This window comes from Pelophylax lessonae (genome assembly GCF_965119305.1).
Source record: "Pelophylax lessonae genome assembly, chromosome: 12".
Taxonomy (NCBI): Eukaryota; Metazoa; Chordata; class Amphibia; order Anura; family Ranidae; genus Pelophylax; species Pelophylax lessonae.
The window spans coordinates 100,772,355-100,784,602 of record NC_138779.1 but is presented as its reverse complement, the minus strand read 5'-3'; the positions used below and the strand labels follow the sequence as shown (position 1 = coordinate 100,784,602).

Here is a 12,248-nt window from a genome sequence, read left to right as displayed (position 1 = left end):
AAACCACACTGGACCGGATACCAGCGGGTGTCAGCGGAGATGTCACCGCTGACATTCGCTGCTCCATAAAGGTGCATGGGGCATCCGATCAGGTCCGCCTGAAAAACTGACAGGCGGACCTGATTGGAAAGGGGCCAAAGGGGGCTGCTGTTCTCTATGGATCCTCTGGGTGGCAGGAACACATCTAGACAAAAACACAAAAGAGGAGAGTGAAAAGCTGCCCTAGTGTGATTAGGCTTTAATATGGTAAAGGTAAAAACAGTACAATGGTAAAACTCCCATTATGTGAAGATAGATACAGCGTAAGGATTCCACTGTGGCCGCATTTCTAAAACCACCTCAAGGTCACGACGGGAGGGGAGAGTCGTGGACGTTCAACCTAGCTGCCTGGATTCTGGCAGTATATCCAAGGCTATCCACCACCATGCTCTACGTGCAGATCCTAATGCGCATGCGCCCGGTCCAGCCGGTGCTATGCTCCGAGAACACAAAAACCCTCCAGCTGTTGCGGAATTACAAGTCCCATCATTCCTCTGCCTTTGGGAGGAATGCTTTCAACTGTCAGCCTTGCCTCATGGGACTTGTAGTTCCTCAACAGATGGAGGGCCACAGGTTAAGCACCCATGCCCAAGGCATAGTTTCCCTATAATTATTTGTGTCTGTGCCTCATTGTTACATCCACAAATTATTTATTTTCCATTAAGGAGATTTTATCAAGGGATATTCACATCATTATTTATTTACCACTGTCCTAGCTTTGGCCGTTTGGCTTTGTTGGGGATTCTCCTAGAAAGATCTAGGAAGTGAGCATCCAGAACTGAAATGTGGTTTTCTTTGGAGGTGACCTTAAATTTGTGGTTCTGTTACAGTACAAAAAACATAGCTTGCTAGGATAACACAACTATGTCTATTCCTTCACCTCATTTTAAAATTTAATTGTACAGAGTACATTTTTTTTAATGGGATATAATTTACACAACATTTAGATGTAACATTTAAAAAAGTCCACCAAAGCTTTGAGTTTAGTTTTGAGTGAATTCTGATGTGCAAAGTGAAGGTAGTTAGATTGCATTACATTAGGTAATCAAATGTGATAAAGCGAACAGAGTGCAATGTTGCCCATAAACAACACAAAAAAACATTTCTGCAAAAAGCAATGTATATTACCTGGTCTTTATCTTGCAGCTCTTTGAGGGTATGAAAGCCTACAAAGGGGAAGACAATCAAGTCCGCCTTTTCCGACCAATGATGAACATGGAAAGAATGCACAGAACAGCACTGAGAGCTTGTCTGCCTGTATGTAAAAATGTTATATCCGACAACCTTTGCTAAACAAATTCTAACTTTCAGTTAAAAGGATAAATTCACCTTTCTGAACATGTTACATGTTACACCCATATTTAGGATGTAACATGTTCAGAATGCATCCCTTCTCTCGCCGATCCCCTCCTTTGTTTGACAGTGGGTGGGGGATCCTGTCCCTGCACCTGCTGTCACAATTTGAAAACAGTGTGCCTGCACAGGGCTCCACCCACACTGCCATGTCATTTATTCAGTTTCCTGTGAATAAATAGACTACAAGTACTATCAGCCATTGCAGCTCTCGTAGTTCATTGATCTTCCTGCTCTCAAGAGTCTGTAAGAGCTTGGCATTGCACCCGGAGTCTGCTGATCGCCGGTGCAATGCTCTGCGGGCTTCTTAGAAAAGAGATAATGCAGTTTTTTTTTTTTTCAAAAGGTGAACTTATCCTTTTATTAGTTTTATTTTTATTGAACCTACTGCCAGTGTAATACTTTAGCATTATTGTACTGTAAATACTGTATAGTACAATGGAGGGATTGTATGTATGACTGCCTGATAAAATAAGGTAAAAAAAATATATCATCAAGAAAAATGTTATTTCAGTTCTTGCATAGAATTTCCCTGCATGAAAATGGCAGTGCCCATCATAGAAAATCCCTTGTAAAGGGAGACTGTAATGGTCTGGGGAACAATTACATTTTTTGAGCTCATCAAACTAATAAGTATCTTTGTTTCACTAGTTAAAGGAGATCTTTATTTTAAAAGTAAACATCTTATAAATAAAGTACCCATGACATGATGTCTCAGGGCATTAAGGTTTTTATAATGGAGAGTGCAAGAGGGGGAAAGAGGCACTCCTCTGACCGTTCAGTGGTTGGTGCACATTTCAGCTTGAGCTGTTGAACTCCGTAAACAATTTATTAACCAAAATATATTAAAAACCTTGTGTATTTTTTTTAACTTAAACCTGCATTTACCTAGGGCACCTATGAAATTGTCCATGCACCTTTTGAAGTTTCCTTTGTGCTTTTTCCTTTTGTGACTTCATATACTGATTAGGGGTTTGTGTGCAGAAGTGATTTTGCTCTTGTACAGCTTTTATTCAAAAAGTAAAATCTGTAAACTCCCTGCCACCCATCATATTCTTTTTTTTTTTTTATGGACTGTGAAAGGTGGGGAGGGGGGTGTTAACTTTTTAGGAGACACCGAAAATTGATGCACGCATGTAGGAGCTGTGCACAGAATATGTTCCATAATTAGGTTGAAAGTGTACATTGATTTCAACCAAAACACATGATCTAAAAACCTGAAAAGAAACTTAAACCCACAGCTGACCCAGAAGAAGCTACAAAACCCTTAAAATGCATAGCCCAATTTGCTCAGGGGGGCAATTACTTCCTGGTCTCCAGTACCCCCCTAAATTGGCTAGAACTAGTGTCCATGGAAGACTGTTCCACATCTTTTCAGCTCTTACTGTAACAAACCTTTTCTGTACACACAGTCTAAAACCTATTTTTCTCCAGGTGCAAATAGTGTCCCTTGTCTTTTCCAAAGGCCTTAAAATGCATGAGATTGTGCCAAGTTTGCTATATACAGCTTTTATGTATTAAAAAAGACCCCTAACCAACTTAAAAAATTTCACGTAAAAAAACATTAAAACCAGGTACTGTATTTTAAATGCCTCCTTGTAATTTATTTCCTTTCTATAAATGATTTTTATTCACTTGAAATGTTCCTTGCATTGAATGAAATACATTTTATTAGACATTTAACTTTTTTCATTTACCCGGCTATGAAATGTAATCTACATTCTTTTTCATGCATTCAGCAAACCATATACAATGTGCCTTTAAGCTTGCTAGAAAAAAGGACTACTTAAGGGCCAGTCCTCTTCCCTCCTTGCATGACATAGCCCTCTCCTCTTTTGGGAGTGTAATTGCAGTTTGTGCTGACCTAGCTCCTCTGCCCCTCCCTTTACCTCCCTGCATTACCTTTATGTAGCTGCCAGGAGGACGAAGAACGAAGGGAAATACTATACAGTGTAATTTGAGTGACAGCTGTGAGGTGCTGAAGTCCTATCCAAGTTTGCGGCATCGAGCAGAATTTTCATAAAATAGGATAAATACAGATAGTGTATACTCTTATGGGAAGATTTCTGGTAAAATGAATAGCCTGTCAACAGGGTCTCTTTATACAAAGTGTTCATGTCCCACAATAATTGCCTACCAGTTAGAGTGATTACCTTTAAGCCAGTGAAATTTCTCCTTTATAGTAGAGGTCCTCCATGGTCTTTATTCATTTAGTAGCCCTTCTCTTATTTCTTTTCAGTCTTTTGACAAGGCAGAGCTCCTCGAGTGTATGAGAAGACTCATTGACATTGACCGAGACTGGGTCCCTAAGTCTAACACTGCCAGTCTCTATGTTCGACCAACATTTATTGGCACTGAGGTAAGTTCAGATCGTATATTTCTTTTCATGGTTTCATAGTAGGTAAGGTTGAATAAAGATGATAGTCCATCTAGTTCAACCTGTGTAGGTGTATGTGTGCCAATGTCGATAATCATTTTCCATATGCCTGTATGTTTTGTTCAATAAGATGGCGGTCTTTTAAAAATAGCAATACTCCCTGCTGACACCACCAATTGTGGAAGAGAGTTCCACATCCTTTTTGCCCTGACAGTGAAAAACCCCCTATGCAGCTTAAGGTTAAACCACTTCCCCTCCAATCTCATTGTGTGGCCCCGTGTCCTCTTTCACTCCCTGAGACTGAAAAGTTTTCTTCCTACACTGGGATCACCATTGAGGTATTTGTATACTGCTATCATATCTCCTCTCAAGTGTGTCTTTTCCAGGGAGAATACATTTAGTGCTTGTAGTCCTTCCTCGTAATTGAGGTCCTTAGTCCCCTTATTAGTTTACTTGTCCTTCTCTGGACTCTCTCCAGCTCCAGCACATCCTTCCTGAGGGCTGGGGACCAGAACTGGACAGATTACTCTAAATGTGGCCAACCCAGAGTTTTTCTTAAAGTGGCAGGATTATAGTTTTATCTCTGGAGTAAATTCTCTATTTTATGCAAGCTAATAGTCTGCTGCCTTTGCTTGCTGCAGCTTTACATTGCCTGCTATTGTTTAGTCTGTCTTCTACCAGGACCCCAGATCTTTCTCCATCCTTGATTCCCCCAGAGGTTCTCTCCCTGGTGAGTAATTTGCGTTTATGTTTTTAGCCCCCAAGTGCATTAGTTTACATTTCTCCACATTAAATCTCATTTGCCATGTACACTCTTATTTTCTTCAGGTCTTTCTGTAAAATTTCTATATCCTAATGTTAAGTTACTGCCCTGCTTATTTTTGTGTCGTCCACAAAAACTGAGATTGAGCTGTTTATATCAACCTCTATTTAATTTATGAATAAATGAAACAGAATTGGTCCCAAGACAGAGCTTTGGGGTACCCCACTTACCACTCCAGACCAGTCTGAGTACACGTTATTTATCATCACCCAGTTTGAACACGGCCCTGTAACCAGTTTTTTATCCATGAAAAACTCTATGGTCCATGCCTACAGACCTCAGTTTGTATATTAACCGTTTATGGGCAACAAATGCTTTTGCAAAATTCAGATACACCACATCCACAGACCTTCCTCCTATCTAGATGGCAGCTCACTTCCTCATAGAATGTTAACAATCTTCTTTTATTAGCCGAGCTGGGTCGAATTTCTTTTTATATTGTTTCCCTATTGAATACTCCTTATCACATCTACTTGTATGTTACATTGTTTGTTTGTTTTCTCCCCTCACAGCCATCTCTCGGTGTCACAAAATCCAATCATGCATTATTATATGTCATTATTGGGCCAGTGGGACCATACTTTCCCAGTGGAGGATTTAACCCTGTCTCACTGTTGGCTGATCCAAAATACGTGCGTGCCTGGATGGGGGGTGTAGGAAACTATAAACTAGGGGGGTAAGTTTTTACATCCTATTATGTAAAGATTTATGGCTCTAGAAATGTGTATATGTATACAAAATATACAGTACTGAGAAATGTGGAAATAATTGGAGTAGAAAATTTAGTTTTAGTCACACACCAGTAAGGAGTGCTGGGAAAACTTAGATTTCTGGTTATATCGTTTCAAAAGGGCACCTACTGTATGTCCAGACAACCAATATTAAAATATTTACATATTCTAAACAAGCACTAGAAGAGTTTTAAAGAAGCAATTCCTGGTCTCTTTACCTGCGTTTATAGTGGCCTAAATCAGCGGTCTCCAACCAGTGGTCCATGGTAAGGTCCCCAGAAGTTCTGACGCAAATCAACATTGTGGGGGATGTATACCTCCCAATGTTGTCAGTGTTGTTCTTAATGCATGCTGACAGTCAATAGTGCATTGATACCCAATGCCTCCCCTGTCGTTCCGGCTCCTGTGAACTCAGAGGGAGGCACAGGGTGTAGTGCAGAGAGCGAGGCACAGGGTGTAGTGCAGAGAGCGGGATGTGAAGGAGGACACTTGCAATGGCAATGCTGATCACAGACTGTGGGAGGGAGCAATGGAGCTCGAGCACATAACTGGATAAGGAGGTGAGATCCAATGATGAGTCTGTGTAAGGCTGCAGTGCGATGCAGGGGGGTAGGGTTGGGAGTAGAGAGCCCAAACATTGTGTAGAAGGCAGCAGTGTGATCCAGGGGGAGGCGGGCAAAGAGACAGAGCATTGTGTATAAGGCAGCAATGTACTCCAGGGGGAAGGGGGGCAGAGAGACAGAGCATTGTGTATAAGGCAGCAATGTGCTCGAGGGGGAGGCGGGCAGAGAGACCGAGCATTGTGTATAAGGCAACAATGTGCTCGAGGGGGAGGCGGGCAGAGAGACCGAGCATTGTGTATAAGGCAGCAATGTGCTCGAGGGGGAGGCGGGCAGAGAGACCGAGCATTGTGTATAAGGCAACAATGTGCTCGAGGGGGAGGCGGGCAGAGAGACAGAGCATTGTGTATAAGGCAGCAATGTGCTCGAGGGGGAGGCGGGCAGAGAGACAGAGCATTGTGTATAAGGCAGCAATGTGCTCGAGGAGGAGGCGGGCAGAGAGACCGAGCATTGTGTATAAGGCAGCAATGTGCTCGAGGGGGAGGCGGGCAGAGAGACCGAGCATTGTGTATAAGGCAGCAATGTGCTCCAGGGGGAGGAGGGCAGAGAGACAGAGCATTGTGTATAAGGCAGCAATGTGCTCCAGGGGGAGGAGGGCAGAGAGACAGAGCATTGTGTATAAGGCAGCAATGTGCTCTAGGGGGAGGCAGGCAGAGAGACAGAGCATTGTGTATAAGGCAGCAATGTGCTCCAGGGGAGGAGGGCAGAGAGACAGAGCATTGTGTATAAGGCAGCAATGTTCTCGAGGGGGAGGCGGGCAGAGAGACAGAGCATTGTGTATAAGACAGCAATGTGCTCTAGAAGGAGGCGGGCAGAGAGTCAGAGCATTGTGTGTAAAAGGCAGCAATGTGATCCAGGTGGAGGCGGGCAGATAGTCAGAGCATTGTGTGTAAAAAGGCATGTAAAATTCACGGTAGTCGTCCGCAAGATTCAAAATTGTGAGTTTAGTGGTCCATTCTCAGTATAAGAGAAGCTGAGATGTTAATGCTTGTGTGGTGAACTTTGAAAAAAAGCTGAAGTTTAGGTATATATATTTTTGTATAGTGACATTGGTCAATCTTGGTCCAGTATAAGTGTGCATGTGCCATACCTGGCCAATCCCCGTGGAAGCTGGTAATCACTGCAGTAGATGATGTTGGCTTCCGGGTCCCTTGCCAAGCGGTTGCCCTGCTGCTTGGTGAACACAGGAGGTCCCATGCTTGGCACGGGTGCCATTCATAGAAAACCTTTCATTTTCTTAGCAAATGCAGTGTGTTCTCTGCTTGAACAAGGTGGAGAGGAGAGGTGGTGACCTCACAATGTCCACGTGAATATAGAGATGAAGGAGGGCTTGTTTTAAACTGAATTAACTGTTCAGAATATGTAAATACTTTAGTGTGCATGACAAAGCTTCACTTTAATAAGTACCCTAATGCATTTAATTTACTATGAATAGAGACTTTCACAGCTGAATTTTAGATATTTGTTTTCCTGTACATTGTTAGTCGCATTACTTATCAGTAATGAAGTATGTCCCACCTTGTGATAGTTGCTTAGATCCTGGAGAAACTGCAGCGATGCCCAGTGCTTTTGCTGCTTTTGAAGATCTGGGGGAAAAAATGCACAAAGTCCCACCCTCTCCTCAATTGAGAACAGTTCTTTCATTCTTTTCACTGTCTGTAACACAGCGGGGTTGATTTACTAGAAGCGGAGAGTAAAAAATCTGGTACAGCTCTGCATACAAACCAATCAGCTTCCAGGAATTTGTCAAAGCTTAATTGAACATGCAAAAGTACGAAGCTGATTGGCTACCATGCAGAGCTTCACCATATTTTGCACTCTCCAGTTTTAGTAAATCAACCCCAGTCTTTGAATGGGGAGAGTCGTTTGAGCCACAGGATTCTCTCCCCCATTCATAGATTTTGTTATGTTAGGTATTGAAAGCAATCAAATAACTTTTCTCAATGGAGGAGGAAGGGGCAGGTCCTTGTTGCTAATTTTTCACAGCAGCTCTACCCCAAGCCCAAAGCTATTAACCAGTGCAGCGCTGGAAATTCAGAGACAGGAAGAGAACGGGTCATCCATGCAGTGAAGATTTCTCCAGCTGCCCGCCTAATGTGGGACATACTTCATTACAGGTATGTTAGGTCACTAAAGCTATACATAAAAAAAGCTAAACTTGAGCTAGACAACTAGAGTGTCTAGCACCGTAAACTTCAAAAATGCCATAACTTTTATCGTTAAAAAAAAACATTCTTAAGCTCCAGGCATGTGACTGTGTCTTTGTTTTTATTTACAACAGTCTAAATTCAAAAGTTTGCAAACAGAATAGCCATCAATATTTTATCCCCTATTTAAAGGCTTCCAGTTGTGCGCACACATCAACACATGGTGTATGCATGCAGCTGCATCAGCATCCCCACACTGCATCTGCCTTCTCTATTTTCCCTTCTTTGTTCTATCATGCGACTGTGTCTAGTTTGGGAGGAGGAGTCTGGGATAATGATGTCATTAGCATGCTGCAGGCAGGAGCAAGCATTTCCTTTGCTTCCGCTTCTCTGAGTTACCACTCTGACTGTAACATTGTAACCTTACAGCTGAGAGGCAACATCAAGGAGGCTGATCTGTGTCAGCTCATAATTATATGCAGCCCAGATAATAAATTCTACTGAACAGACATCAAAATTAACATGATTCTGACATGTTGGCCTTGTTCACATGGGCTTCAGCTTATTTAAGAGCAGTGTGTAGGGCAAGCTTTTGCATAGATTTCCTCAAGCTTTAAGCAGTTTTGAAGTACTATTCAGCTGAAGTTTGGTCTGGTTAACCTCAAATTTAATGGGAACTCTGTCCCTTTAAAGGAGCTGCCAACGGGCCTCAGTAGGGTTTAGCAATGTTTGAATCTTGCTTGTTTACCCACTTTTGCACTCATTAAATTCTGCTTTTTTTGCTAAAAAATTACTTTTAACCCCCCCCCCCCCCCCAAAATATATATACAGTGCATTGCGAAAGTATTCGGCCCCCTTGAACTTTTCGACATTTTGCCACATTTCAGGCTTCAAACATAAAGATATAAAACTGTAATTTTTGTGAAGAATCAACAAGTGGGACACAATCATGAAGTGGAACGAAATTTATTGGATATTTCAAACTTTTTTAACAAATAAAAAACTGAAAAATTGGGCGTGCAAAATTATTCAGCCCCCTTAAGTTAATACTTTGTAGCGCCACCTTTTGCTGCGATTACAGCTGTAAGTCCCTTGGGGTATGTCTCTATCAGTTTTGCACATCGAGAGACCGAAATTTTTGCCCATTCCTCCTTGCAGAACAGCTTGAGCTCAGTGAGGTTGGATGGAGAGCTTTTGTGAACAGCAGTTTTCAGTTCTTTCCACAGATTCTCGATTGAATTCAGGTCTGGACTTTCACTTGGCCATTCTAACACCTGGATATCTTTATTTGTGAACCATTCCATTGTAGATTTTGCTTTATCATTGTCTTGTTGGAAGACAAATCTCCGTCCCAGTCTCAGGTCTTTTGCAGACTCCATCAGGGTTTCTTCCAGAATGGTCCTGTATTTGGCTCCATCCATCTTCCCATCAATTTTAACCATCTTCCGTGTCCCTGCTGAAGAAAAGCAGGCCCAAACCACCACCATGTTTGACAGTGGGGATGGTGTGTTCAGGGTGATGAGCTGTGTTGCTTTTACGGCAAACATAACGTTTTGCATTGTTGCCAAAAAGTTTGATTTTGGTTTCATCTGACCAGAGCACCTTCTTCCACATGTTTGGTGTGTCTCCCAGATGGCTTGTGGCAAACTATAAACAACACTTTTTATGGATATCTTTAAGAAATGGCTTTCTTCTTGCCACTCTTCCAAAAAAAGGCCAGATTTGTGCAGTATAGGACTGATTGTTGTCCTATGGACAGAGTCTCCCACCTCAGCTGTAGAGCTCTGCAGTTCATCCAGAGTGATCATGGGCCTCTTGGCTGCATCTCTGATCAGTCTTCTCCTTGTATTAGCTGAAAGTTTAGAGGGACGGCCGGGTCTTCGTAGATTTGCAGTGGTCTGATACTCCTTCCATTTCAATATTATCGCTTGCACAGTGCTCCTTGGGATGTTTAAAGCTTGGGAAATCTTTTTGTATCCAAATCCAGCTTTAAACTTCTCCACAACAGTATCTCCGACCTGCCTGGTGTGTTCCTTGTTCTTCATGATGCTCTCTGCACTTTAAACGGACCTCTGAGACTATCACAGTGCAGGTGCATTTATACGGAGTGTGCATGGAAAAGTGTTCTGCATAGACCGCAGAAGTAATTTGGTTATATTGAGGGTGGATGTAACACAAGGTGACACATGAATGATGTGATAATAGGTCAAAATGTATTAATATTGTGTGTGATACACACTAATGCAGTACAGGTGACAATTATTCAACGATTAACCGAAAACAAGACAAACAGACATGTAACAATGGTACAAAAACCGGCCGGTGCAAAAAATGTGGTCACTTATCAGGGAGCAAAAATGGGGGGGTATAGGAAGTTCACATGGAGTATCTGAGAATTTGAGCATGTTCCTCTCACATAAATATGCGTGTCCTGATAAGTTCCTTGTGGAAGCTCGGGTGCGTAGGAGGAACGATGTCGCTCAGTGTATGGTGCAGAGGTGCTGATCCGGTAAGGGAAGGGTTAACTGGAGAGGAACTGGACCTGGATGGGGGATATGCTGGAAGGATAGTTAACCCATATGCATATTCCTCTGCATGAACCAACCAGGGCTGAGCTGAATTTGGCGCTTTAAGTGTCTTGGTATGTGGGGAATGCCTAGAGGGTGTATGCGTGGATCGCGGTAGTGGTAGGCAGCTGAATAACTGATATGTTTGCAATCGCACTTGTATGGTGACAGGGTTTCTGGGGGACTTTGTATGGTACAAAGATCATACTGGTGGTATAACTATGCACAGTTTGTGTGTACCTAACAGCCGTTGGCCGTGTCTTCGCCCCGCAAAAAGTACCTGTCCTGTCAAGTTCCCGTGCTTGTCAGCTGCTGAGCGTCTGCCACTTTCCTTCCTTTCCTCTCTGTCTCGGATGTCTCGATCAGTGGAATCCTTTTCCTCGCATCCGCCATCCATTTCAAGGAGTGTAGTGTATGCATCGCTGGGCTGGTGACATCAACGCGTTTCGCTGGGCGTGGCGTAGCTTCGTCTGGACATTCCTGAGATCGACAGCTGGTCCCTTATGAGTAGTCTTCACAGCTGAGCGAGCTCGAGGGTAATCAAGTAAATTGGGAGGTTTCTGTGATGGTTTTGTTCAATTAACGCTTGGGGTATGTCTGGAAATTTTGGCAGATAGGGGTTAAGATGTTCTTAACGTTGAACGATGACCATGGGTGGGTCCCTCTTGTAATAGCAATGGGATGGTAAAGGGAAAAATTCTTTGAGTGGTAATGAGTTATTATATAAATGAAAAAAGTTTCTGTGAAAATGGGGGTGGGCATAGAAGAGTAAAAATTCTATGTAAACATAACACAAAAACCATAACCACATAACAGCTGAGAGGACACGACCCACAAACAATTGAGTACTGCACCTGGTATATAAAGGGGAGTATATATGTGTGTGTTTGATCGCATATCGCAGTGCGATCTGACAGTTCGCACAGGATCGGATCGCACAAGTGTGAACCACTGTGCGATCCGATCCTGATGCGGCTGGAAAAAACGGTCCTGTGCGTCTTTTGTGCGGGTGCAGTGCGAATTTCAGCCATACAAAGTGTGTGGCTGAATTCGCATCCGCACATCTGATCGCATGTAATGAAGGAGCAGTGCGCTCCGAATTACATGCGATCACCGCACTCGCAAAAGTGTGACCCGGCCCTGAAATGTGGCAAAAGGTCAAAGTTCAAGGGGCCGAATACTTTCGCAAGGCACTGTATATTCTGAAAGCTGAGACCCTGTAGAACAAAATGTTAGCAGTTGCATGACATTTGTGAAGATGCTTATAAAATGCATTTTTTTTTTAGGTAATGAAACACAAAAATAAATGGCTGCTTGGGTAATTTTATACCATTTGTCTATTTTCACACAGAAACTATGGTCCTACCATATATGTACAGCATGAAGCATCCCAGCTAGGATGTCAGCAAGTGTTGTGGCTGTATGGAGATAACCATGAAGTGACTGAAGCTGGAACAATGAACTTTTTCATGTTCTGGACTAATGAACAAGGAGGTAAGTCATATAGGGGAGATTTTACAATCTGAAGTTCTAACCCTTCCACATTATTCAAAAAGTTTAGACTAGAATCCCACTTCAATACAAGATGATT

General features: G+C 42.7%; 1 protein-coding gene across 2 annotated transcripts in view; it reads left to right on the top strand.

Annotated features, from left to right (window-relative positions):
• LOC309568642 (branched-chain-amino-acid aminotransferase, mitochondrial-like) overlaps window positions 1-12,248 on the top strand; it is a 67,927-nt gene that overhangs the window by 43,321 nt on the left and 12,358 nt on the right. For both annotated transcript variants that reach the window (XM_082274371.1, XM_082274372.1), the window contains exons 4-7: window positions 1,186-1,296; window positions 3,632-3,751; window positions 5,105-5,268; window positions 12,009-12,151. In XM_082274371.1, the coding sequence (XP_082130497.1) occupies window positions 1,186-1,296; window positions 3,632-3,751; window positions 5,105-5,268; window positions 12,009-12,151 (538 nt within the window). The remainder of the gene's footprint in view (window positions 1-1,185; window positions 1,297-3,631; window positions 3,752-5,104; window positions 5,269-12,008; window positions 12,152-12,248) is intronic.